At 39.9% G+C, this 27,455-nt stretch overlaps 1 protein-coding gene across 1 annotated transcript in view; it reads left to right on the top strand.

Moving 5' to 3' along the window:
• The window catches only part of cdh24b (cadherin 24, type 2b), a 223,490-nt gene that overhangs the window by 116,901 nt on the left and 79,134 nt on the right, over window positions 1-27,455 (top strand). Inside the window, exons 3-4 of the mRNA XM_073849380.1 lie at window positions 25,432-25,726; window positions 26,976-27,095. Coding sequence (XP_073705481.1) covers window positions 25,432-25,726; window positions 26,976-27,095 — 415 coding nt within the window. The remainder of the gene's footprint in view (window positions 1-25,431; window positions 25,727-26,975; window positions 27,096-27,455) is intronic.

A 27,455-nucleotide genomic window follows, 5' to 3' on the forward strand; every position in this document is an offset into this window, starting at 1 on the left:
AAAGCATTGAACATCACTTCTCTTGTTGCCCTCGACTGAAAATTACAACTTAAAGCTGCACAATTTGGCATCGTGGCAGTATTTTATTTTTGAGTTGTGTATTCAGAGGTAAAAATAGCAAAAGGTAGCACCAGTAGCTCACCGAGTGCAACCATTTGATGTAATCGAAATATGTATAAAACAATGTGGATTTTTTAAATATCGTAAATCGTTCATGGGTTTTCTATTATATATTTCAGTAAGAGACATATTTTTTGTTATATTAAGCCGTACAAGTCTTAATACCTGGGGTTACCATTAACTTGTGCCAAATGTGAGATGCAAGACACAAGTGCAATGGTCAGTGTCCACTGTCTAACAATTTGACTTTCATCTGTAGAACTCTAAAGAATTTTTTTTTAATGTTCGTAATTGTGACACTGGACCACAAAACCAGTCATATGGGTCAATTTTTTGAAATTGAGATTTATACATCATCTGAAAGCTGAATAAATCAGATATCCAAAATATCTTCATGGAACATGATTTTTACCTAATATCCTAATGATTTTTGGCATATTTTTTTAATAATAAGTTTGGCTTTTGCTACAAATACACCCATGCTACTTAAGGCTGGTTTTGTGTTCTAGGGTCACTTATGGAATCCATTGATGTATAGACAAAAACAGTTGAAATATTAGATATATCAGAAGATCTTTTGTGTTCTGCAGAGAGAAAGTCATTCAGATTTGAACCGACATGAAGGTGAGAAAGGGTACATGATTTATTTATTTTGAGTGAACTGCTCCTTTAAATTAGATTTTGAACCCCAGATTTGCAGTGTATCCACTGTATATGCAAACTCATGACCTTGGAATCCGGTGAAAGGGGTTCTTGCAAAATAACTTTTTTTTTTTTTTAAAAAAGGAGAAAAGGCACAGAGAGAAAGCTCAGCAAACAAGGAGTGAGTAGGATGCAGGAGAGAAGGAAGGCTAAGAGAGAGAGAGAGAGAGAGAGCGCAAGAGCGAGAGAGATAGAGCGTGGTTAAATACCATTTTATTATAAACCCCTGTGGAGAAGAAATTCAAACGTGTTTCTGTTCTGAGAGTGGGAGCTGAAAGGGAGAAGTAGAGGAGAGGGGGAAGGGGGAGGATCTGGAGAGTCTATTATAAGTGAAATTCAAAGAGAACATGTCTAAGCCATTCTCTTCTGTCCTCTCTCTTTATTCTGTTCCCTGCCTCTATCTGCGTATCTTTCAAATCAAGATAATGCCACACACGCAAGCGCTTTTTTTCTTCCTTTACCCACACTTTCATCACATGTAAACGTGAACTTATTTTCATTCCTGTAACAAGTGGTGCTATCACATGGCATTCTGATATTTTTTTTGATTCCTGACTAACTTTGACTGTTATTCTCTCTCAAACAACAGAGAAGAGATAGAGAGTGATAACGTGATGCAATAACGTGACAAGTGATAAAAAGCTGTTTCTTGCATGCAAATCTTTGTGGAGTTTTTCCTCTACCAGTCACGACTGCAATATGCAACAGGATTTTTTAATAATTGCTCTTATTTCTATTTCTGTGCCGTTGCGCTGGTTAGTCATGGCCACTGTGAAATCTCATTGGTTTAAAAGTTTAAGGTCAGTGAGATTTTCTTGTTTTCAAAACCATTAAAAGTGACAGTAAATACATAGTTGAGGTCGAAAGTTAACATACACTTTGCAGAATCTGCAAAATGTTAATTATTTTACCAGAATAAGAGGGGCCATACAAAATGAATGTTATTTTTATTTAATACTGACCTGAATAAAACATTTCACATAAAAGAAGTTACATATTAGTCCACAAAAGAAAATAATAGTTGAATTTATAAAAATGACCCTGTTCAAAAGTTTACATACACTTTATTCTTAATACTGTGATACTGTGTTATTACCTGACTGATCAACAGCTGTTTTTTGTTTTTTGTTTTTCAGTGATAGTTGTTCATGAGTACCTTGTTTGTCCTGAACAGGTAAACTGCCTGCTGTTCTTTAGAAAAATCCTTTAGGTCTCACGAATTCTTTGTTTTTCAGCATTTTTGTTTATTTAAACCCTTTCCAACAATGATTGTATGATTTTGAGATCCATCTTTACACAACTGAGGGACTCGTATGCAACTATTACAGAAGGTTCAAATGCTCACTGATGCTCCAGAAGGAAAAACAATGCATCAAGAGCCAGAGGTGTAAACTTTTGAACAAAATTAAGTTGTGTACATTTTTCTTATTTTGCCTAATTTTTTCTCATTTAGTACTGCTTTTTTTAGAAGATACTTAAATGTTTCCCAGAAGGCAAATTAAGTTAAATTTACCCTGACTTCAAATTCAAAAAGGCTCTTAAAGGGATGGTTCGGAGTAGATTTGACTCCAACTTTTACCCGATCCCTACTAGTCTCAAAAACTACAAATGGCGACACGTCGACGTCACTTCCCTGGTTTGGGAAAAGCATGTAAAAGTCTACCTACTACGTCTGTGTGCCTGTCAACGTAGTAGGTGGACTTTTACGTGCTTTTCCCAAACCAGGGATTGTCGCCATTTGTAGTTTTTGAGACTAGTAGGGATCGGGTAAAAGTTGTTTTTAAAACACTCATGGTGGACTTACAAATTTTCCGATGCAGCGTTTTGTGAGTACATAACCTATTTACACTACTGTAGTAGTTTGGTAAGATTACGTGCACGTTTAGTGGTGCAATTTATGAGATACATCACATGTACCATGTACGGCAGTAGCAAGCCATTCGAAAAACTCTGATATCTCCCTCAATGTTTGACTAAGGTAAAAAAAAACTTTGAATGGGGTATTTACATGGGCTTCGGAGTGCATAGCAATGAAGTCAAATCTACTCTGAACCATCCCTTTAATGCATTGTGTTTCCTTCTGAACCTTCTGTAATTCATATGAGTTCCTCAGTTGTCCTCAGTGTAAAAGATGGATCTTAAAATCATACAGTCATTGTTGGAAAGGTTTCAAATACACAGAAATGCTGAAAAACCAAGGAATGTGTGGGACCTGAAGGAAAATGAAAAATGAAGAACAGCTGGCAGTTTAACTGTTCAGGACAAACAACAACTATCTCTAAACAAAGAAAAACACAGCTGTGGACAATTCAGATAACAAAACAGTATTAAGAATCAATAAACTTTTGAACAGGGTCATTTTTATAAATTCAGCTATTTTATTCTCTTGTGGGCTATATGTAAATGTCTTTTATGTAAAATATTAGGATTTTCTGGTCAGTAATAAATAAAAAATAACGTGCATTTTGTTTGATCCCTCTTATGTTGGTAAAATAATTAACTTTTTGCAGATTCTGCAAGGTGTAGCCAATGTAAACTTTTGACCTCAACTGTATAATGTTATCATCTTTTTCATAAAAGAACTCAAAAAATAAAAACTCAGAAATCTTCAAAAATATTAAGCGTTTTTAAGCATTTTTCAACATTGATAATAATAAGAAATGTTTCTTGGTCACCAAACCAGCATATTAGAATGATAACTGAAGGATAATGTGACACTGAAGACTGGAATAATGGCTGCTGAAAATTCAGTTTAGCCATCAAATGAATAAATTAAATAAATTACATTTCAACATATATTAAAATAGAAAACGGTCCTTTTAAATTGTCCTTTAAAAAAATACTGCATATTTGATCAAATAAATGCCGTCTTGCTGAGCATAAGAGGTGTCTTTCAAAAACCTTTACAAAAATCTTACAGACCCCGAACTTTTAAATGGTGGTGTAACTGTATATTAAACATCAAATATGTACTAAAAAGCTGATTTATGGAGCACCAATTGTAACCTGACTAATTTTATGAACCATATTAATTATGCAACACGCAAGTGCAGTATTTCATGACAAAATACAGTTACAAAAATCAGCTTTTCATTAAATGTAAAATTCCCAATTCATTTCAGACACAAATTTCTAAGCCAGACTCTCATTTCATGCACAAAATTCACACAAGGTCCTACTGTTTTCACACAGAAGACAAGAGTGACTGATCTTTTCAATTTGTGGATAACACCTTTTGCAGACAAAATGAAAAGGTTCTGGACAAAATGGAGCTGGCTTTTGATCTGTATATGAAACACATTACAGTGTAACTGCATTTTGTCATGAAATATTGCATTTTGTGTCACCCATTTCATACGGTGCATGAAATTAGTCAGGTCACACTTGGTGCTCCGTAGTGATTGTCACATGGGGCAGCAGTTTGGTTTTCACTTTTATTTTTGTACAAATTATATGCTTCACAAGCCTCTTTTCCCCATACGTCAGTGAGCAGTTAATATAAACTGACCGAATTACAATATCTGCTGTTTCATCTTGCGTATGCTTCTTCAGATACATCTAGAGTGATTTGACTTCTGAATACCACTGCACACCTTCAGTCTGTTGCATGCCTTTCTTTAGATCACAACTCTTTTGCTGAATGCTGAGTATTTATTATTATTATTTTTTTGAACTAAGCTGTATTCCGTCTGGTATTTACCCATGGCTTTTTAATTAGCAGTCCGTTCACACAGGACATGCTCTTGCATCTGCAGGACAAAAGAGCTAGAAAGAAAAGAATGCAGGGGCTTAAACACAGACACAGACTGTCTAAAAATAGTGCAGCAGTGTTAGTTTTAGTATTATTTGACTCTCTGTTAATATTTTAGTCTTTAATTTTTTGAATTTTCAGATTTAGTTTCTATTTTAGCAATACTTTGGTTTATAATATTGCAATTTATCTTTAATTTATTATTTTGGTTTAGTGTTTTTATTGCTTTCGACTTCAGTATTTAAAGGAATAGTTCACCCAACAGTAAGAATTATGCCTGTTGATTGTTTCTTCTGCTAATCACAAAAGAAGATATTTCGAAGAATATTGGCAACCGAACAGTTGCCAATAGCCATTGACTTTCATAGTATTTTTCTCCATACTATGGAAGTCAGTGGCTACAGGCAAGTGCTTGATTAACAACGTTCTTCAAAATATCTTGTTTTATCGTCAGCAGAAGAAAGGTTTTGAGTATAATTCATTTCCACTAAAATTAAATAGGTGTGGTGACCTCCAGGTTGGGAAACCCTGGTAAGGCCAAGCTTCAGTGTTGAAGAAATTATGTAACTCACAGGTTCTCATGCCTGGCTAGAGTAAATGCTTTCAAGGTAGTTCACTGTCAGTGATTCACAGCTGGAGGACAGTACGGCTTCGCTCATGCTCAGACAGGGGATGCTCATGTGGAGGGTTAACTCATGATTATGTATAGTCTGGTGTGAATACAGTGCATGACCTTGAGCTAATATTTATTCTGAATTCTCTTAGCTGAGACTGGCCGTCTGCTCTACTTAACCATGCCTACTGCCCCTGAATGGGGGCAATGCCACAGAGAGAGAGAGACAGAGAGATCAAGAGATATTATTAAATAGGGTGTTGCTCTGGGGGGAGGGAAGTTGAACTGTGGCCTTTTGAACACTTAAAAGATGAATATACAAAGATGCAGATTTTTGCAGGTATGACTACATGTGTATTTCTCAGATGTGCGTCTAACAGCCTGTGAACTGCAAAAGACACATCATCAATATTATAATGTGAAGCCGGAGGCTACATTCAGAATAAGTCTTTGAACTGCCTGAGCTGAGCTTCAAAATCTTTATATTAAGGCTGTCAATCAGTTCAAAATCAAATGAATTGCATGTTATGCTGATTAATTTATTGCATGAGTATTTTCGGAGAAAATTAAGATAATTGAAAGAGATTATTGTGGCAGGTGGGTAAAACATTGAACATTGGCTTTGGAAATCAATATGTTGTTGAACTGAACTTAAGCCGTGCTGATATTCAGATCGTGAATGTGATATTAGTTTCATGCCTTATGAAAATTAGCCACAGTTTTATTATAGTAAAAGTGTAGTAGCCATGTTTTTTTGGTGTATTGATTACCATTTGTGTAACCACAGTTTTACCACAAATACCATGGTTAAATCATTGTATCATCATTAGTGTAGTAAAACCATAACATACTAGAATACTGCTTTTAATATTTCTGCTATATAAATATATAGTTGTATCTTAATATGCAGTTTCAAATTGTGCCAGTGTTTTTGAACAAATCAATTGAGTGATCCAGTGATTCTCTCAGTCAGTTTTTGCTTCTGAATGAATAAAAAAAAAATTAAACTATTGATTGGATGAGTGATTCAGTTATTCCTTCATAAAGGTCTTGTTTCCAAATTAATTAGCGTTTTTAAAAGAATTGTTTGCATGAATGAGTCAATTCATAACAAAGGCCACTTGTCACTGTCTAGAAACCTGTAGAAAGAGTCACTGAAAAATCCTCACCACATATTAATTTGTGAAATATGAATGCATATACTACAGTTCTGGTCCTTGAATCTGATTGGCTGAGAGGAGTGTGATATTGTAGTGATATCGGAACTCCAACTGTTTTACTATTTGTATCACTGTGTTTGCTGTATTTCTCACTACGAGTGTCATGGCGGATGCCCAAATCCACTATAGTTTTATAACTAATAGTGTTTGTGTCACAGAATGTAGTTTTAAGATTTTTTAGATGAGAATGTGCTTATTTAGATTTCAAATATGTGGTTTGTTATTAAGATAACGAATCAAAAGTTCGGCACTCATGAACCCACCAAAAGCAGCCTTACCTTGCCCAGTTCCTCTGGAATTTGCCGCTGACTCTGATGTCTCTCCAGTGGTTAAACATGAAATATGATTTGTTTTGGGTAAATCTGGCAGTCTTTGGTCTCATAAATCTATTATTTGTTCCAGAGTGAATAGTTTTGCCTGAGGGAAAAGTCTCATAACATTATATTTAATGTAAATTTAATGCTGTGTATCAGAGCGCTGCCTTTGTACTTTTGATTTAATTGCTTAGCAACTTTTATGATGGCTGTTGTTGTCTATTAAATATTATTATTAAATAAATACTATTTTATATAAATAATAGTAGTATTTAATAATGGTATTTAGTATTGGGAAACGGTGTGTGTGTGTGTGTGTGTGTGTGTGTGTGTGTGTGTGTGTGTGTGTGTGTTCGTGATGGTGATTACTTTCTGTTTTTCTGATAAGAGACCGTTTTTATGAGTGAATCCCTATTAAAGACTTTTATATTAAAAGAGACTGAAACAGGGTTGTGAACAAGGAAGTTATTTTTCTTACCTTGTAAGATGCAGCCAACATGCATTGAGCAGTGCTGTCATCGGAAATCACCCTCATGCGATGAAAGGATAGTACGACAAAGATATTGCTTCCCTCTGCGGACATTTAAACTAATGTTTTATTGTGAATATGAAGAATGAATGCTGTATCAGATAAAGGTAATCACACTCGCTCAGTCTTTCTCACAATGCTCTACATAATACAGTGAGCTTTTAATACAGTAATACAACATTTAATAAGTATTCGAATTAATAACGGAGGCTTGGGCTCAGCTGCTAAACTGTCAAACTAATGTTTAAATCCATGGCGGATCGAAGTAGTTTGCACAAAGGAGGGTTTTTAAAGGCTCGATTGTTTTGTCATATACATCGAACTGTTGTATAAACACAATATCACACTTAAATAATATGTAGTGATAGAATTTGCTCATGTTTAGGGTGAATGAACAACATGGCAGTACAATGCCTCCCTTCTTCCGTTGAGCTCTAGAGACATTAGATCTATATTCCAGACCGCTATGATTTGTGATCCCTGTTCTCAGCAAACCTTTGAAGAGTTACCACTTCAAAGGGTTTTCTCCTTTACAGGGAATAAGGCATAGAGATGACCACTATCAAAGGGGCTGCGCCCTAATGGTTAATAAACACGCTTAACGCTTCTCCAGGGAGACCGACGCTTGCTATTTTTGAACTGCATGGCATTTTATATGCAAAAAGTTTGGAAAAGCACCAAGTTACTATTGTTTGAGCAATTATTCATACAGCCTACTCAAAGTCATGCTCAGAACAATTAAAATAAGAAGCTCAGTTTTTTCCAGTTTTTTCCAAGTGATGTATAGTTTTTGGCACAGGGTCGCTCGTCTTGGCACTGTCAGACAAGTGGCATGGAAGTGAGCAAACTGGCCTTTAAATGCCTACAAAAGATTTGCATCAGGATTGGTGCCCTTTTCCTGCCTACATGCACCCCTGTAAAAATTATTAAAGTAAATAAAGCTAAAGTATATAGCGTCTGCTTCAAAGCCAACCCATTAAAGTTAAACACATTCATAAAACAACCACGCACTCTTTCTTCATATTTCAGCTGATTATGATAATAACCACTGGTATTTGCATAAACTTGTGCCAAATAAAGATGGTTTTGATCATAAATGATGCATGAAGGAGGCTGAACAACAGCAGCAAATTGGAAAAATACTTGCTGATGATGTGAAACAGCTACTCATGTGACCGGCAAACGTGGGCACGAGCGACACGCGGGTGATGGACGTTGTCGGGTGTTGGGCCAAGCTGAGTCAGATGGCATTACATCAGTTTCCGCTCAGCCTGACAAAAACAACACGGACAAAAACAACACCTCGATTATCAGACTCAGCACCAGCAACTAACCACAGAAACCCTACTAGCTTGCTAGGGGCATTAATGTAAGAGTGTGGGTGAAACCAGGCTGCGGTCTGACTCCACTGACCTGTAACCGCAGCTCAACCCTACTTGTGAAATCAACTTTAGGACACCATTCTCACCTAGTTCACATAGTGCTTACAGTTTAAATCAAATTGATCCTCCCACAGATTTGAGCATAGATAAACCGAACCTTTCTGCCCTGTAGTTCTCAGCATTGCACTTCAGAGAGGTCTGTATGATCCTATATTAATTTTTTTTCATAAATCATTTTTGTTAAATAAAAGTTGAAATAAATTGTAGTAATTATTTTTTCTAAAATATATTTTAATGGTTAAATCAAATTTTAGTAATCAAAATCATGTCTAATTTCATGAAACCTATAAAATTTAATAATTTATTAAAGGTTTAATATAAAAAAAATAAACTCCATTAAGTTTGTTTGTTTTGATGTGCCATTTTCTAATTTAATGTTTCCAGATTCTGTTTTAATTGTTGTAATACGTTTTAATAATCCACAGAAATGTCTAATTAATTGAATAAAACTTTGACAATTTCAACATAATTTTTTTTAATAATAGGGCCCTATGAAAAACTGTCTTCTTTTTTTTTTTGAAGTACTGTGTGATTGTCACACCCTCTGCACGTTCCCTCAGCCCCAATCACCACGATCCTCCACCAACCAGCCAATCACCACCACAGCACACCCGTGAACCATCACCAGAATACTAATCACCGTCACCTGCACCAGCAATCACCACACCCTTTATATACCTACCTCTGCCACTCACTCATCGGCTGGTATCGAAGTTGCATGGATGCTTCTCTGTGGATCTTCTCCCCCTCCTGTTGTCTCTCCTGTGCTCCTCGTGGATTCTTCCGATGTTCTCCTGTGCTCCTCGTGGATTCTTCCGATGTTCTCCTGTGCTCCTCGTGGATTGCTCTGATGTTCTCCTGTGATACACGTTAATCGTGTTAAAGGGAAGTGACTATTGCTAATGCTATGATCCTTATGAACTTGAACTCACCTGTTGTGTTTGTTTGAAGATTTGACCACAGAGACCTTAATTCACCCGATTGCACGTGTGTTGTGCTGTGCACGTTTGTTAATAAATACCTTGAAAGATACTCACCTTCTCCCTTTGTGTGTGGTCGTGACAGGATACCAGCCCAAAAGTAATAACACACCACGTCACTCATGGAGGCGAGCGCCGCTATCACAGAAGATACCCCCGACTCCTTTTCGGATATGGTAAACGTCCTTCGTCAATCTCTACCGGCTGCTCCAACGACGATTTCCAACACGCCCCTCTCTCGCCCCATGAACTATTCCGGAGACCCGGGTGGTTGCAATGGTTTCCTCCTGCAATGTTCCCTCTATATCGAAGCCAACGCACACCAGTTTCCGAACGAAATTTCTAAAATATATTTTATGATTTCCCTCCTCACTGGGCAGGCACTTCAATGGGCGGTTGCACTCTGGAATTCACGGAGTGATGCGTTGATCTCCTATAATGCTTTCGCTGCCCACTTCAAGGACGTGTTTGGAGCTGCTCTCACTCCCCTTTCCGTGCACGACGAGCTGATCACTCTGAATCAAGGTGCGTCCAATATCCATGAATACACCCTGCGCTTCCGCTCCCTAGCGGCCACCAGTGGTTGGAACCAAGTAGCTCTCCTAGCAGCCTACCGTAAGGGGCTTAAACCCCAGATCCGCAAGCATATGGTTATTTACGATGACAACGTACCGCTGGAAACCTTTATTAAGAAGGCAGTAGGCATTTCTCAACATCTCTCAGCGTGTCCTTCTACAAAGTCTGTACCCAGCTTCCCTCCACTCCGAACACCGTCACCCCAACGAGACGCGGAGGAGCCTATGATTACTGACTCCTATCGCCTGGATCCTGCGGAGAGGAAACGACGAATTAATAATCATCTGTGCCTATATTGTGGAGAAGCCTCTCACTTCATCAGTGCCTGTCCAGTCCGCCCGCCTCGCCCAATGGTGAGTACCGTATCTATTACTCCGGCCATGTCTCTATTACCCCATATTACCGCTGAACTAATAGTAAACTCTCGTACTCTCCCCATCTATGTGCTCGTGGATTCCGGAGCGGCTGGCAATTTTGTTTCATCACACTTCATTGCTAAACATCGCATTCCCACCGTTCAAAATGAGGTCACATACCAAATTACCACAATCCAAAACTCACCATTGGGCGATGGTAAGATATCTCGCCGGACCAGAAAAGTGACCCTCGTCTCCCAACACAACCACCGGGAACATCTGACCCTCCTAGTACTCCCGCGAGCCAACGTGGATGTCATCCTGGGCAGACCATGGCTCATTAAGCACCAACCCCGCATAGATTGGAGCACAGGAGAGGTCCTGGAGTGGGGCGCAACGTGTGAGGACCACGGCTACCATCCTTCCTCGTCAGATACAGAGTCTCCATACCGTCCTATCCCTCTGCACGCCACCACCATAGAGAGCCCTGCCACTCAATCCGCCACCGCCATTCCCCCCGTCTATCAGTCTTTCACCGATGTCTTCAGCAAGGAACGGGCCACACAACTACCACCGCACCGGCCCTGGGACTGTAGTATCGACCTGCTGCCAGGCGCCAAACTACCCCACGGGAAGATCTACCCCCTCTCACGTCCTGAGCAGGAAGCCATGGAGAATTACATCCAGGAGGCTCTCCAACAGGGGTTCATCAGACCTTCCACGTCCCCAGCAGCATCCAGTTTCTTCTTCGTCCCCAAGAAGGATGGTGGGCTCAGACCTTGCATTGACTACCGGGTGCTCAACGACGCCACGGTGAAATTCGCCTATCCACTTCCTCTAGTGCCAGCTGCCTTGGAGGAACTACGGGAAGCCCGCGTCTTCACCAAACTCGACCTCCGCAGTGCATACAACCTGATCCGTATCCGAGAAGGAGATGAGTGGAAGACCGCCTTCATCACCCCCACCGGTCACTATGAATATCAGGTGATGCCCTATGGCCTGGCTAACAGTCCTTCCGTATTTCAGAATTTCATGAACGAAATCTTCCGCGACTACCTCCATCGATTCGTAATCATCTACATTGACGATATCCTCATTTACTCACGTAACCTAAAAGAACATCAAGACCACGTCCGTCAGGTTCTCCAACGCCTCCGTGAGTACCAACTCTATCTAAAATTAGAAAAATGTGAATTCCATCAGCCCTCCATCTCCTTTCTCGGATACGTGATCACTGCGGAGGGAGTTCGCATGGAAGCCGGCAAGGTGGACGCAGTGGCCAAGTGGGCGGAGCCCAGGACGGTGAAGGAGCTTCAGCGTTTCTTAGGCTTCGCTAACTTCTACCGACGCTTTATAAAGAACTATAGCCTCCTATCGGCTCCACTCACTTCCCTCTTAAAGGGAGGACGCCGGGTACTACAGTGGACTCCAGAGGCTCAGCAAGCCTTCGACCGTCTAAGGCTAATGTTCACCACCGCTCCCATCCTCAGGCACCCCGACCCTTCAAGGCCCTTCGTGGTGGAGGTAGATGCGGCGGACGTGGGCGTAGGAGCTGTGCTGTCCCAGTGGTCTGATGAACCCCGATCCCTCCATCCGTGTGCGTACTATTCCAAAAAACTCACCCCAGCTGAGCAGAATTATGGGATTGGAGACCGCGAACTGCTGGCCATAAAGCTCGCCCTCGAAGAGTGGCGGCACTGGTTGGAAGGAGCCCAGTTCCCCTTCACCGTAATAACCGACCGCAAGAACCTCCAGTACATTCAGAACGCCAAGAGACTAAATGCCCGCCAAGCTCGCTGGTCATTATTCTTTGCCCGATTCAATTTCCACATTACTTACCAACCCGGCCACAAAAACACCAAAGCAGACGCCCTATCACGTATGCACTCACCTGAACCTACCTCTGACGATCCTGATCCAATTCTACCCCCATCTGTCTTTCTCGCACCCATACTATGGCAGCTGGATGAAGATATACGGGCCGCCACCTTCGAGGAACCTGCACCACCGGAGCTTCCCCCGGGTCGTGTCTATGTCCCAAGCCGTCTCAGACCCCTTCTGCTGGATAGTACGCACACGTCCCCCGGCTCAGGACATCCTGGCAGCAGGCGAACCCTCTCGCTCCTCCAGCAGAAATATTGGTGGCCCAACATGAGCAGGGAAGTGGAACGGTACGTCCAAGGATGTTCGGTCTGCGCCGTCAACACAACCCCACGCCGCTTACCCGAAGGTAAATTACAACCGTTACCTATTCCCCGCCGACCCTGGACACACTTGGGCATTGACTTCGCCACAGACCTGCCCCCCTCTCAGGGTTACACCACAATTTTAGTGGTAGTCGATCGATTCTCGAAAGCTTGCAAATTAATACCTCTCAAAGGTCTCCCCACAGCACTAGAAACCGCAGAGGCACTATTCCACAATGTATTCCGGAACTTCGGACTCCCAGAAGACATCGTGTCCGATCGGGGACCCCAATTCATTTCCAGGGTCTGGCGGGCCTTCTTCCAACTTCTGGGTACCACAGTCAGCCTGTCATCCGGATATCACCCTCAAACGAACGGGCAGACCGAACGGAAAATACAGGAAATCTCCCGCTACCTTCGGACGTACTGTTCCCAACATCAAAACACCTGGAGCCAGTATCTACCGTGGGCTGAGTATGCGCAAAATTCCCTCCGTCAAACCTCTACTGGTCTAACCCCATTCCAATGCATTCTAGGTTATCAACCAGCTCTGTTTCCATGGACTGGAGAGTCCTCCGAGGTGCCCGCGGTAGATCACTGGTTCCGAGAGAGCGAGAGGGTGTGGGACTCAGCGCACGTCCATCTCCAGCGGGCAGTACGGAGGCATACGGAACATGCCAACCGCCGTAGGTTACCCAACCCAGTTTACCTCCCCGGGGACCAGGTATGGTTGTCCACTCGAGACATACGCCTCCGGCTGCCCAGTAGGAAGCTGAGTCCCCGCTACATAGGGCCCTTCACCGTGCACTCACAGATCAACCCTGTCACCTACCGTCTAAACCTACCTCCACATTACAGAATCGCCCCCTCGTTTCACGTTTCCCTACTCAAGCGCCACACTGAACCCCTGTTCCCTTCCTCCACAGAGTCGGAGTCACCTCCTCCTCCCGACCCGCCAGAGATCCTTGGAGATAACATCTACCAAGTCCAAGAAATCCTAGACTCCCGGCGGCGGAACGGCCAGCTCCAGTACCTAGTGGACTGGGAGGGGTTCGGACCCGAGGAGAGATCGTGGATACCCCGTGACGACATCCTGGACCCGACTCTCCTCGAGGAATTCCACCGCCAACATCCCGAACGCCCAGCTCCCAGAGGTCGTGGTCGTCCCCGTCGCCGTTCTTGGGTGCCAGGAGTCACCCGTGGAGGAGGGGGTGATGTCACACCCTCTGCACGTTCCCTCAGCCCCAATCACCACGATCCTCCACCAACCAGCCAATCACCACCACAGCACACCCGTGAACCATCACCAGAATACTAATCACCGTCACCTGCACCAGCAATCACCACACCCTTTATATACCTACCTCTGCCACTCACTCATCGGCTGGTATCGAAGTTGCATGGATGCTTCTCTGTGGATCTTCTCCCCCTCCTGTTGTCTCTCCTGTGCTCCTCGTGGATTCTTCCGATGTTCTCCTGTGCTCCTCGTGGATTCTTCCGATGTTCTCCTGTGCTCCTCGTGGATTGCTCTGATGTTCTCCTGTGATACACGTTAATCGTGTTAAAGGGAAGTGACTATTGCTAATGCTATGATCCTTATGAACTTGAACTCACCTGTTGTGTTTGTTTGAAGATTTGACCACAGAGACCTTAATTCACCCGATTGCACGTGTGTTGTGCTGTGCACGTTTGTTAATAAATACCTTGAAAGATACTCACCTTCTCCCTTTGTGTGTGGTCGTGACAGTGATCTTTTTAATTCATGATTTAATACAAATTTATCATCAAAAACAGTGGTAATCAACTGAAAGCAAAAACATTAACAATATAATTAGGCTTTTAAAGTATAATCAAATTAAAATGTAGCAACTGGAAAACCTTGTTTTTAGGGGTTTAGTGATAAAATTGTAAACATGGCAGTGAAATTGTATGACATTCATTAAAGAATAAAGAATGAAAATAGTATTGTTATTATTACTTTAAGAAATAAATTCTAATGTACAATAGTAATATATTTATGTCAGTTTCCTAAAGTTTTAGTTTTTAAGTTTCTGTGTATGTGTGATATGACGATAGTCTTGACGAAGTTCTGTCATGAAACTCTAGATGGCGCAGACTGATTGGTCGTTAATGCAAACTGATGATATTCACAGCGTGAACTACTTGGCACAAGCTAATTGGTTCATGTTGCATATGCAGCCAATAAGTTTGCCACTACAGCATTTTGCAGCACACCTTCAGAGTTTTTCTGAAACCCCCCACCTCCCCAGCTCCACCTGTATACAGTTGAGGTCAAAAGCTTACACCCCTCTTTCAGAATCTACAAAATAAGAGGGCTTATTTAGTACTGACATGAATAAGATATTTCACATATTTGGTTTTCCAGCATTTTTGTGTTTTTGAACCCTTTCCAACAATGACTCTGAAAACGTTTTGAATTTGAAGATCAGGGTAAATTTAACTTATTTTGTCTTCTGGGAAACAAGTAAGTATCTTCTGTAGCTTCTGAAGGGCAATACTAAATGAAAAAGTATGATATTTAGGAAAAATAAGAAAAATGTACACTTCTCCATTCTGTTCAAAAGTTTTCACCCCCGGCTCTCAATGCATAGTTTTTCTGTCTGGAGTGTTTGAACCTTCTGTAATAGTTGCATATAAGTCCCTCAGTTGGCCTCAGCGTGAAAGGATGGATCTCAAAATCATACAGTACAGTAATTGTTGGAAAGGGTTCAAATACACAAAACCCAATACACGAAACCCAAAGAATTTGTGGGACCTGAAGAACTTTTCTGAAGAACAGCAGGCAGTTTCTGTTCAGGACAAACAAGGGACTCATGAACAACTATCACTAAACAAAAAACAAAACAAAAACACAGCTGTGGATCATTCAGGTTAAGAACACAGTATTAAGAATCAGGGGGATGTAAACTTTTGAACTGGGTTATTTTTATAAATTCAACTATTATTCTTAGTGGACTATATGTGAACCATCTTTTATGTGAAATATCTTATTCAAGTCAGTACTAAATAAACAATAATATGCATTTTGTATAATCCCTCCTATTTTGGTAAAATAATTAACATTTTGCAGATTCTGAAAGGGGGATGTAAACTTTTGACCTCAACTGTAGATCTGCTGCGGGTTATTATACTGTATATGCTACTTGTGCAGCAGCAGTATGTCTTAAATACTGACAGCACTGTATCACTGTATGTATTGTAGCAAGTTCCTGTGCTTACTTTGCAGCAGCAATAATCTACAACAACAACAACAATAACCAACAGCAGCAGCAATACAGCAGTGTAGCAGATCTATTCATTACATTAACATTGTCATATCCATTACCATGCTAAAATCTTCCAAGAGTTGTCATGATAGAAATGTTGAAATTCTCATGAAGTGAACACTGAGAGCAACTCTGGAGATAAAGTTCATGTGTTAATGTCCTCATGTTATGGGAAAGCAGACACCTAAAACACCACAAGCGTCAGGTGTGCTTGAGTATATCTAATAGACAAAACCGTGTTGTTCATTCACACAAAGTAGACTTTATTTAAAATAGCATATTAATATTCACTGACACTAGTCCACATCACTTTTTGAAAAGTGTACAGCCATACTTTTGATTTATACATCCAAAATTTGCCGTGTTTTTACTGTAGATTCCATTTCTATGACTGATGTCCCCGATTCCATCTGCATTTTCCGCATGAAGGAAATCTTAGAGCCCCAGGTCTGGTGCTTGGGTGTTACGGTGTCAGCCTGCGCCAGGGTAAACAGCTTTAATAATGCGGTCAGTGCGTCTGGGCTGGCAGGGCTGATGTTAATTATGTGTCAGTGGATAGATAAGGGCGCCTCCACAGCTCTGTGTCGGCCCCACAGTCGTGGACTCTCAGCTGGGCCTTAGGGCTGCAGGTGCGGAGCCGCCTGGCAGAGGAGATCCAGGGAGGGATGCGAGGTTGGTTCTAGCTGGAGGCCAGACAGATGGAAGGTCAGTCTGGGTTAGAAGACACAGTCACGCCTGCTCTTAGTCATGCAGCAGGGCCAAAAGTGGAGAGTTAGCCAAGCAAGGTCACCCCGATTTGGAATTCTCCCACACTGCACCTGCGAAAGAGACCTGTCACTGTGCCAGAACAGAAATAACATAGATGTGTAATAGATTGTCTGGTTTTGTCATTTGACTTGTTTTGCGAGATATGCCCTGAAGCCTTTAAGTGGAAGTTGCTTTAGTGAATCTTTCAGTGTTGATATGCTTTCTGGCAGCAGTCATTTTCATTTCATTTTTCACTCAGAAATTCCTAGTGAATTTAACAAACAATTACGAAGAAATAACACATTTAAATCAAGCATTACATTTTTAAATTGAAAACTGAAATAGTAAATAGTAAGGCCTGGCTGATTGTTTTGATGGATTCAAAATTTATGTATTTATCTTTTTTTTTTTCTGGATTACATTTTAATGGTTAAATAACATTTTAGTAATCTAAAGCATGTCTAATTAAACTTAAATGTGACAACAATGTAACAACAATTGAACACAATTTAATTTTTTTTTTTTAATTAAACATTTTTAAAATTCTTAAAATGTTTTAATAATCCACAAACATCCCTAATTAATTGACTTAATAAAACTTCAGCAATTTAAAAATGTATTCATTTTTATAATAATAGGGTCCTATGATTTTTTTTATGTTTTACTTATAATTTAATACAATTTTATCATTAAAAACATTAACAATTTTATTTGGCTTTTAAAGTATAATCAAATAAAAATTTAACAATTCATTCCATTATTAATTGAAAAATATTTTTTTTTTGGCAAACAATAAAAAAAACTTTTCTTGTAAAACATACAACAATAATAAATACAGGTAGTTTACAAATTAAATATATATATATATATATATATATATATTTAAGATTAAATATATTAAATTAAATGTAAAATTGTTATTTTCTAAATAATGTTTTATCAGTTTTAATTAATTTAATTTAATAATTAATCTAAAACAAATGTACATTATAGGCATGTAATTTAATCTTGGAACATTATATTATATTAGAAATTAGAAAAACATATTTTAAGATTAACTACAAAATTAAATGTAAAATTTAAAATAAAAAAATATATATCTTTTTTATCATTTTAATTAATTAAATTCAATTTATTAAGTAATCTAAAAAAAAATCGAAATTTTAGGCATTTTTTTTTATCTTGGAAAATTATATTTTATAATATTTATTATCTTAATCTCATAATAATCCATAAAATAATCATTAGTGGATAAAGATGTACTTTGCATCTGTTCGAAAGCCAATAAATACATATTTATTCGTACTTTTTTTGCATTTATTTGACAAGATAACAGAGAGGTGACAGGAAAATGTAGAGAACAGGACTGGGACATAACCCACAACATGTAGCATTACATCTAGATAGGTTTGTTGTACATTTGAGGAGGACAGAGTAAAAGTGATAATAATAATAATAATGAAGAAAAAAACTCTACTGTTGGATGAACCAGTTGACACAAGTATTTACTAACATTAAGTGTAATGTAATGCATCACTTTTAAAGTAACACGTCTCAATGCCACCAGTGAGTCATGTGTTGCCGGGCTCCTCTGAGGAGAAGCGTGCGAGCTTCATCTTCCTCACTCAGACGTGAAGGAGCCGAGGATTCTCTCCCATCAGCCTTAAAGCCTTTGATAAGATTCCCTGGTGGCAAAGGGGGATTGAAACTCATAACACGCTGAGATCTGTGTGTATCGGAGTGTGTGTTTCTGTAATGGTTATGTGTGTAGATGGCCTCTTGGTATCCAGGCCACCGCATTGCTGTTTAGAGCAGTCAAAACCCATTTCACATGATGGCTGAAGAGCCATTTTCTCAAACAGTGTTTCTCCCAACTCGCGGGGCGCTAAATAAATCTGCCCAGGAAAACACATTCATTAGGTTAATGCACAGATGCGAAATGCATTTTTTTCCCCACTCCCAATGTTTTATGATTTATTGTGCTGCAGGAATGTGAAATTGAGTATACCCGAATAAGTTATTTAAGTGATTTAGAGGTTGACACTGAATATTTTTTTCCCACAGTTCATGATTTATGGTTATTGCAAAAATATGAAATTGACTATATGAGTATAAGAACATTACTTTATAATATAAGTAATTTAGTTGATTTAGAGGCCTAATGATAACGCCCATGTATACAAAAGAAGCTGAGAATCTGTCCTTGAAACAGCGTGTCTGCCACAAATTTACATGGCTAATTTGAATGCATATTATGGTCAGCTGGATGTCACTGCATAAATTAGACCTTTCTGATGCCATTTCATGTATAATTCAGTTGCTTTTCAAAATGTCTTGTTTTGAATCGACTCCCTTTCTGATAAATCCTTTATTAAGGCGTCAGCCCCGTTCAGCTGTGTAGATATTAGACCTCATTTAGTACTGATATTCTAATCTCGGTAGGGCCAATAATGGTGCCACTGTTTAAATTCATGCCTGCTTTTTTCCTCTAATGTGGTCAGGCATCTGGTTGGCTGAGTGTGTGTGTGCGGTTGTGCATCACACTGTGTGTCTGTCCTTGAGTCTGCGTGTGTTTGTTTTGAGCCGTGTCACTACGTCAGTGTTATTGGACGTGTAAATCACAAGGAGTGTCGGCGGAGGTCACACCGATCGGGTCAATGCCAGGGACAAAAGGACACGCTCCTCTCATTCTCCATGACTACACAGAGGGGATTCTCCGCGTCTTTCATCATCCAGCCGTCGCCAGCCTTAACGATAGCGGCAGCTTCATTAAGGGCCTCGTTAAGTCCTGTCGTTAAGGCCTGTCGTTAAGGCGGGTCATTAAGGCCCTTCGTTAAGAACCCCGGGCTTGGAACGGCAAACTGCTGGCAGACTTGACTGACCGAGAGCTCAAGGCGGAATTAATGGATGGAATCAGGAATTCCAGAGCCACAACACAGCAACGGCTTCATGGCTGCCCGCTCTCACTAGCAACCGACCCTCGACACCTGGACTGGCAGTCACGTAGATCCCTCGATTACCAGCTGAAGCTGTGGTACTGACTAACACCTGGTATTAACATCCGTTTCGGCCGATCCAATCACAAGTGGTCAGCGCTAAATACAGGTGCTTGGTCCAGAACGTTTTGTGACTTAGCAAATAGCACGTATTTACCAGCCTGATCTCATTAGTATTCAAAGAGAGTTGAAACACATTTTAACATGTGTACAACCATTCAGAGTTGTTGTTTTTTTTTTGAAAGAAATTTATATTTTATTTTGCAAGGATGCATTATGATAACATGCACTTGGATGCAGAAGAATGAAAGGATAGCAATGAAAATGAGAGACATTTCTGTTTCAAATTGAGAATTTCTATTCATTAAAGAATCCTGAATAAAGTATCATGGTTTTCCCAAAATATTAAAAATGAATTCATTCATAGCCTTCATTTGGTGTAAAAAAGGAGAAGCCTTAAACCCTAAGAACACCATACCCACTGTCAAACATGGTGGTGGGAACCTAATGTTTTAGTATATCTTCTCAAGGAACAATACTATAGAAATGAAACTGGATATATTTTAGAGTAGTCATTGTGCAGCTTGTATAGCAGTATAGATTTATTGTCCCCTGAAAATAACTCAACATACAGCAATTATTGTCAAAATAGCTGGCAACAAAATTGAGTACACCCTAAGTGAACTTGTCCAAAGTGTCAAAATATTGTGTTAGCACCATTGTTATCTGGCACTGCCTTAATCATCCTGGGCATGGAATTGACCAGAGCTGCACAGGTTGTTGCTGGGATCCACTCATAACTGCAGCTCCCCAAAACCAGCAGCACTCATGCAGCCCCAGACCATGATGCTACCACCACCATGCTTGACTATAGGCAAGACACAATTTTCTTGGTACTCCTCACCAGGGAATCGCCACACATGATGGACACCATTTGAGCCAAAGAAGTTTATCTTATAGTCTCATCGGACCACAAGACATGGTTCCAGTAATTCATGCTCTTGGACAGGTTGTCTTCAGCAAACTGTTTGGGGGCTTTCTTGTGAGCCAGCTTCAGATGAGGCTTCCTTTTGGGACGACGCCTATGCAAACTGACTTGTTGCAGTGTGCGGCATATGGTCTGAGCACTGGCAAGCTGACCTTCTACTTCTGTGACCTTTAAAGCAATGCTGGCAGCACTCATGCGTCTATTTTTTGTAGCCAGGTTCTACACCTGATGCACAGAATGAGTGTTCAACTTCGTTGATCGACTCTTGCAAGGCCTGTCCCGAATGGAACAAATCTTGGAAAACCTCTGTATGACCCTAACCACTGTAGTGTAACTCGGTTTCTTTCGTTTGCTTTTGTTGCCAGCTATTTTGACAATAATGGCTGTATGTTGAGCTATTTTCAGAGGACAGTAAATCTATACTGCTATATAAGCTGCACATTGACTACTCTAAAATATATCCAATTTTAATTTCTATAGTATTGTGCCTTGAGAAGATATACAAAAATGGTTGCTGAAATGTGAGGGGTGTTTTTTTGAAGTCCCAACATCAAATCATAAACATTTGTACATTTTTTTAAGTTGTTTATATAAAAAATATGCATTTTAGATGCTATCGGTGCATTAATGAGGCATCTTTCGCTGATGAGTTGACATATGAAAGTGTATACAGTACAGACCAAAAGTTTGGACACACCTTCTCATTCAAATGAATGAGAAGGTGTGTTCAAACTTTTGGTCTGTACTGTATATTTTTCTGTTTATTAAAGTTTTTACTCTACATTTGTGCAGTTTTCAGTGGATTAGTGATATTTTTTAAATATATATATATAAATTAATAAATAAATATTTTTTAAATGGGTTTTTATACAAAAACTGCTTTTTTATGTAAAATTCACTTTATAAAAGACCCACATTTCTAACTTTAATTCATGGGGATAACATGGATAATTTCACATGGTTTAGTGTAAGATTTTTGCCCATCTTTTGGAAAATCCAGTTTTAAAAGTAAAAAAAATAACTTTTACCAGTAGGTGGCTGCAGAGCTCCACTATTTGCTATTTGCTATTTGCTATTTGACCACCTGAAAGATATTTTTCACAAGTTTTTTCAGTTGAATTCATATCTACAGTACAGACCAAACGTTTGGACACACCTCATTCATTGGAATGAGAAGGTGTGTCCAAACGTTTGGTCTGTACTGTATATACTTGAACCACACATTACATGTATGATGAGACAATGTTGCATATACATGCACTTGACTGTGTGGAAAGTCTTTGATTTGCATCAGCATTAAATATAGCAGATCATGTGAAATTTATTCCAAAAATACTTTAGATAAGAGCTAAAATAACAATGAGCATTTTATTCAAAACAGCATGTCTGCAGTAGATTTGGTATACCAAATTATACTTAGTATAATGTGCAATAGCTTGTGTCTTTTTGCACTTGTAAACATGTAGCGTCATCCTGACTTTGAAAGTGATATATGTAGCCCTGAAATCAAAGACCCTGCAGTGACTTGTGACAGTGAATTGTCTCAGCTGACCAGATGTCATCAGATCACCCAAAACAGATTTAATGCCATGGACTATACTGAGGTTTTGGCTGTTGGTGGTCATTAAAAATGTCAGGGTGCTTTTTTGAATAGAGTAGGTATGTAACCACAGCGCCCTGGTCAAATTGGCCACACTCCATCATGGCCTCCTAATCATCCATATAATTGGCTACTTCACACTGTCGCCTCTCCACTGATAACTGGTGTGTGCTGGGAGTTCTGGCACAATGAGGCTGCTGTCGCATTATCCAGGTAGAGGCTGATTGTGGAAACCCAGACCACCAACACTCGTTCAATATGCTTTGAGCGAAATTATTTTTAAAAAAGGTATTATAGGAAAATGTAATTATTTTATGAAACACAGTTGAAGGCAAAAGTTTACATACACCTTGCAGAATCTGCAAAATGTCAATTATTTTACCAAAATAAGAGGGATCATACAAAATCTGTTATTTTTTATTTAGCACTAACCTGAATGAGATATTTCACATAAAATATGTTTACATATTTTAGGGGAAAAAAAGTTGAATTTATAAAAATGACCCCGATCAAAAGTTTACTTCCCCTTATTAATACTGTATTGTTACCTGAATGATGCTGTTCTTCGGAAAAATCCTTCAGGTCCCACAAATTCTTTGGCTTTCCAGCATTTTTGTGTATTTAAACCCTTTCAAACAATGACTGTATAATTTTGAGATCTATCATTTTACACTGAGGACAACTGAGGGGCTCATACGCAACTATTACAGAAGGTTCAAACACTCGCTGATGCTCCAGAAGGAAAAACATTAAGTTTAACTTGTTGAATATGAAGATCAGGGTAAATTTAACTTATTTTGTCTTCTGGGGAACATGTATGTATATTCTGTAGTTTCTGAAGGGCAGCACTAAATGAAAAAAAAAATATATATATTTAGGCAAAATAAGAAAAATTATACACATCTCCATTCTGTTCAAAAGTTTAAACCCCTGGCTCTTAATGCATCGTTTTAATGAATCAATAATTTATTAATAACAGCAAAATAATAAGTTAGTATATTTATATATTTTCTATATTAATATTTAATATAATACATGCTGGATCTTGATCTGTTAGTCCAACTCTGCAAAAATCAGACTAGTACAGTTTCAGTCTGTGTGAAGCATTTACATGACATTTTAATATGATTGCTTTAGTCTGAACTTTTAAACTAGATGTGGACATACTGAGAAAAGCTGTGTGATAGAGATAGCCGAATAGAAATGCCTACTAGCAGCCAACAGTACAGCGACCTGGAGACCTCAGTGTGAGCACCCCTTGACATCGAAAAACTGTTTTAGCGTTTGCCAACTTGTTGCACTCTGCCTGGCTATCATACACAGGGATGTGTGTATCACTGAGCAGAATGTGCTTTCTTACAGTTTTCCTCATCACTGCCCACAGAATGTCAGGACATTCTTTGGGGATTACATCTCCACAACCACATGTTTTGTCTCAAAATTCAATCTAGAAAAGCCAATGAATATTCTGATTCCAAAAAAATCTCCATTTTGATTCCATTGAGGGAACACACTCAGCTCTTTCCACACTCGAATGCCTGCAAACATAGGACACGCTCCCATTTGTCTTCCAAACTTGCTGTGTGGCACTTTTTGTTGAAGTTGTGCTGTTATGGGGTCTTTTTAAGCAGCCGTATTCTGGCCACGTAGAAGCAGTAATGAGGATGAATGCTGATGCGTTCTCCACACTCTTCCCTCTGAGCGTCACGCGCTCCCTATGCAGCCCAGGCTTTGCTCACCGCATGAAGGCTCCTTAGCCGTAGACTGCTGCTGATCCGCTAACCAGACTCCTCCCGCAATCAATGCCCAGAGTATGAGCGCTTCACGCAAGGCTTTGTGTTCATTACCGCCCATCTGTACTGTCTGCGAACGAGCCCCCGAAGTCCTCATCTGTCAAATTGGAGTCTGTATTTCAAGATTAATCTTTTGTTTTACTGTTTTCGCTTTAGCACATAAAGTTGATGGTGTTTTGACATCTGTACACTCAGTCCTTGGTAGTAACTGATTACATGTAATCTGGATTATGTAACCATATTTCAAAAATTAGGTACATGTAGTTAGATCTGAATGTTCTAACCCTTTCTGAGGTAAATGAAACCAGAGTGACATTCAAATCTAATGTTCCACCAGTGTGAATGCATTATCAGTCTAAACTGTGGCGTGTTTCTTCAGTTTTGACCTCTGTATACTCTGTCCTGGGTAGTAACTAATTACATCTAATCCGGATTACCTAATCAGATTCCAAAAATTAAGTACTTGAAATTAGATATTACATTTTAAAATCCTCATAATCAGACTACAGTTACTTTTTTTATTGATTATGTGATTACACATTGAACGCTCTAACCCTTTTTGAGGTAAATGAAACCAGAGTGACATTCAAATCTAATACTCCATCAGTGTGAATGCATTACCAGTCTTAATTATGTTGTGTTTCTTCAGTTTTGACCATTTGTATACTCAGTCTTGGATAGTAACTGATTACATATAATCTGGATTACATAATCAGATTGCAAAAATTAAGTACTTGAAATAAATATTCCATTTTAAAATTCTCGTAATCAGATTACAGTTACTTTTTCTAATTGATTACATATTATTCACACAAGTTTGCGTCACATCTGAATGCTTGAACCCCTGCTGAAGTAAACAAAACCAGAGCGACATTCAAATCTAATATTCCATCAGTGTGAAAGCGTTATCAATCTAAATTGTGGCGTGTTTAATCAGTTTTGACCTCTGTATACTCAGCCCTGGGTAGTAACTGATTACATGTAATCTGGATTACATAATCAGATTACAAAAATTAAGTACTTGAAATAAGGTATTACATTTAAAGTTCTTGTTATCAGACTACAGTTACTTTTTTATTGATTACATCATTACATATTTTTTACACAAGTCTTAGTCTTTGGAAGAATTTTGTCTCTAAGAAACCTTGACACTGTGTATACTATATTTGCCCTTCTGAACCCTTCAGCCTCATGTAATCTCAACCTTTCCCTCTCATTTTCTCCTCATCAGCTTCACACTGACATGGACCGAGGTGATGGACGCACTAGGTACGTGCTGCGGGGTGAGGGGGCGGGATCGGTGTTCGTGATTGACGAGAAGACGGGCAATATCCACGTAACCAAGCCCTTGGACCGGGAGGAGAAGGACGAATACCGGCTGATTGCCACAGCAACAGACAGTCAGACAGAGCGTGCCTTGGAGCCCTCCTCCCAGTTCATCATTAGAGTGCAGGATATCAACGACAACCCACCTGTCTTCGAGGAAGGACCCTACAGCGCCACAGTCCCCGAGATGGCAAACATAGGTAGCGGAAGACAACATATGCTCATCCCCGCTAGCACGTTTTCTTGCTGAATGTCAATGATTTTTGAATAATGCAGGATGCATGCTGTCCCAAAAATCATCGGATGAAAAGCCTAGGAAAATGCTCCCTATAATTTGCGGCGTTTAAATGTTAATGATGCTCATTCTGCGATATAACCTCTCACGTTTATCGATTTTACGTCCGTTTGAGGCGGTCTCAAAATATTACCCCTAGAAAGTCGTGCTTGTTTTGTTTTGCCTGAAATGGGTTTAATTAATATCAAAGGATCCCAAGCGCAAACAAGAAATATTCTGCGCCGCATCTGAATGCTCGAACCCTTGCTGAGGTAAACGAAACCAGAGCGCCATTCAAATCTAATATTCCATCAGTGTGAATGCGTTATCAGTCTAAATTGTGGCGTGTTTCTTCAGTTCCACTCAGATTGAATATGAATAGATTTCTCTGAGCCGGTGCATGTTGCGTCAACCCGGCAGTCACGTCTGTTTTTTGATCTGCCTATCTGATCGTTCGTTTACAGTGACAATCTCTCTCTCGCTCGCTCTCGGTATTCTATTTGCCGCTTCTTAACTACCTGCGAAAGATCTGTAATCAGACGGCACCCTCCCCTCTACCCACAAGCTCTCTTGGTGACACTGTCAGGCCTTTGATGTCTGAAAACAGCAACAGCTGCTCCCACAAATCCCCCCGTCCCTCTGAGCTTGTCAGCCGTTGCCCCATGGGAAACGTAGTCCTCTTTCCATTGTACATATATATGTTCGTTTCAAACTGCTTTGGTCCTTCGCATGAAGCTCTTTGATTTATTTGGTTGGAAAAAAGTCCATATCTGTCAGGAGCGAAAGAGAGATTCGAGACGTGAGGGAGTTATGGGAACAGGGGAGTGTGGCCAAAGAAACAGGGAAAGAGACTGAGAGAGGGAGCAAATGGGGAATTGGAGAAGGAGATGAAGAGAAATGAAGTGAGACAGACAGAGGCGCGAATGAAAGAAGGTGTGTGGCTGGGGAGAAGAGAAAGTGAATACTGTATTTGTCACACTGCAGCAGGAGAGAGAGAGAGAGAGAGAGAGAGAGGAGAGAAGGAGAGAATCTGTCAGTCTTCATACGGATCTCTTCATGTAATGTGCTTGTCCTGTGATGACCTGTGCTCATGTGTGCCGTATTGATCATCTCTTTTTGTCTTTTTTGTCCCCTCGCTTACTGTGTCTCTCTCGCTCCCTGAAACTCTTTCTCAGGGACCTCCATCATCCAGGTGACGGCTTCAGACGCAGACGATCCCACGTATGGGAACAGCGCTCGACTCGTGTACACGTTGGTTCAGGGGCAGCCGCACTTCTCCGTGGATGCTCAGACAGGTAAGTTTTCTTGTCCTAGGAACTGTTTTTTATTAAAGGGATAGTTCACCCAAAAATGAAAATTCTGTCATTAATTACTCACCCTCATGTCGTTCCAAAATTGTAAGACTTATCTTCATCTTCGGAACACAAATTAAGATATTTTTGATGAAAACCTGAGAACCTGACCCTGCGTATAGACAGCAACAGAACTGACACGTTCAAGGCCCAGAAAGATAGAAAGGACGTTCAAAAATCAGTGGTTCAACCATAATTTTACAAAGTTTTGAGAATACTTTTTGTGCGCAAAAAACCCCAAACAAAAGTAATGTCTATGGCGGGTCAGAAAGCTGTTGGATTTCATCAAAAATATCTTAATTT

Source organism: Garra rufa, chromosome 10, assembly GCF_049309525.1.
Source record: "Garra rufa chromosome 10, GarRuf1.0, whole genome shotgun sequence".
NCBI lineage: Eukaryota > Metazoa > Chordata > Actinopteri > Cypriniformes > Cyprinidae > Garra > Garra rufa.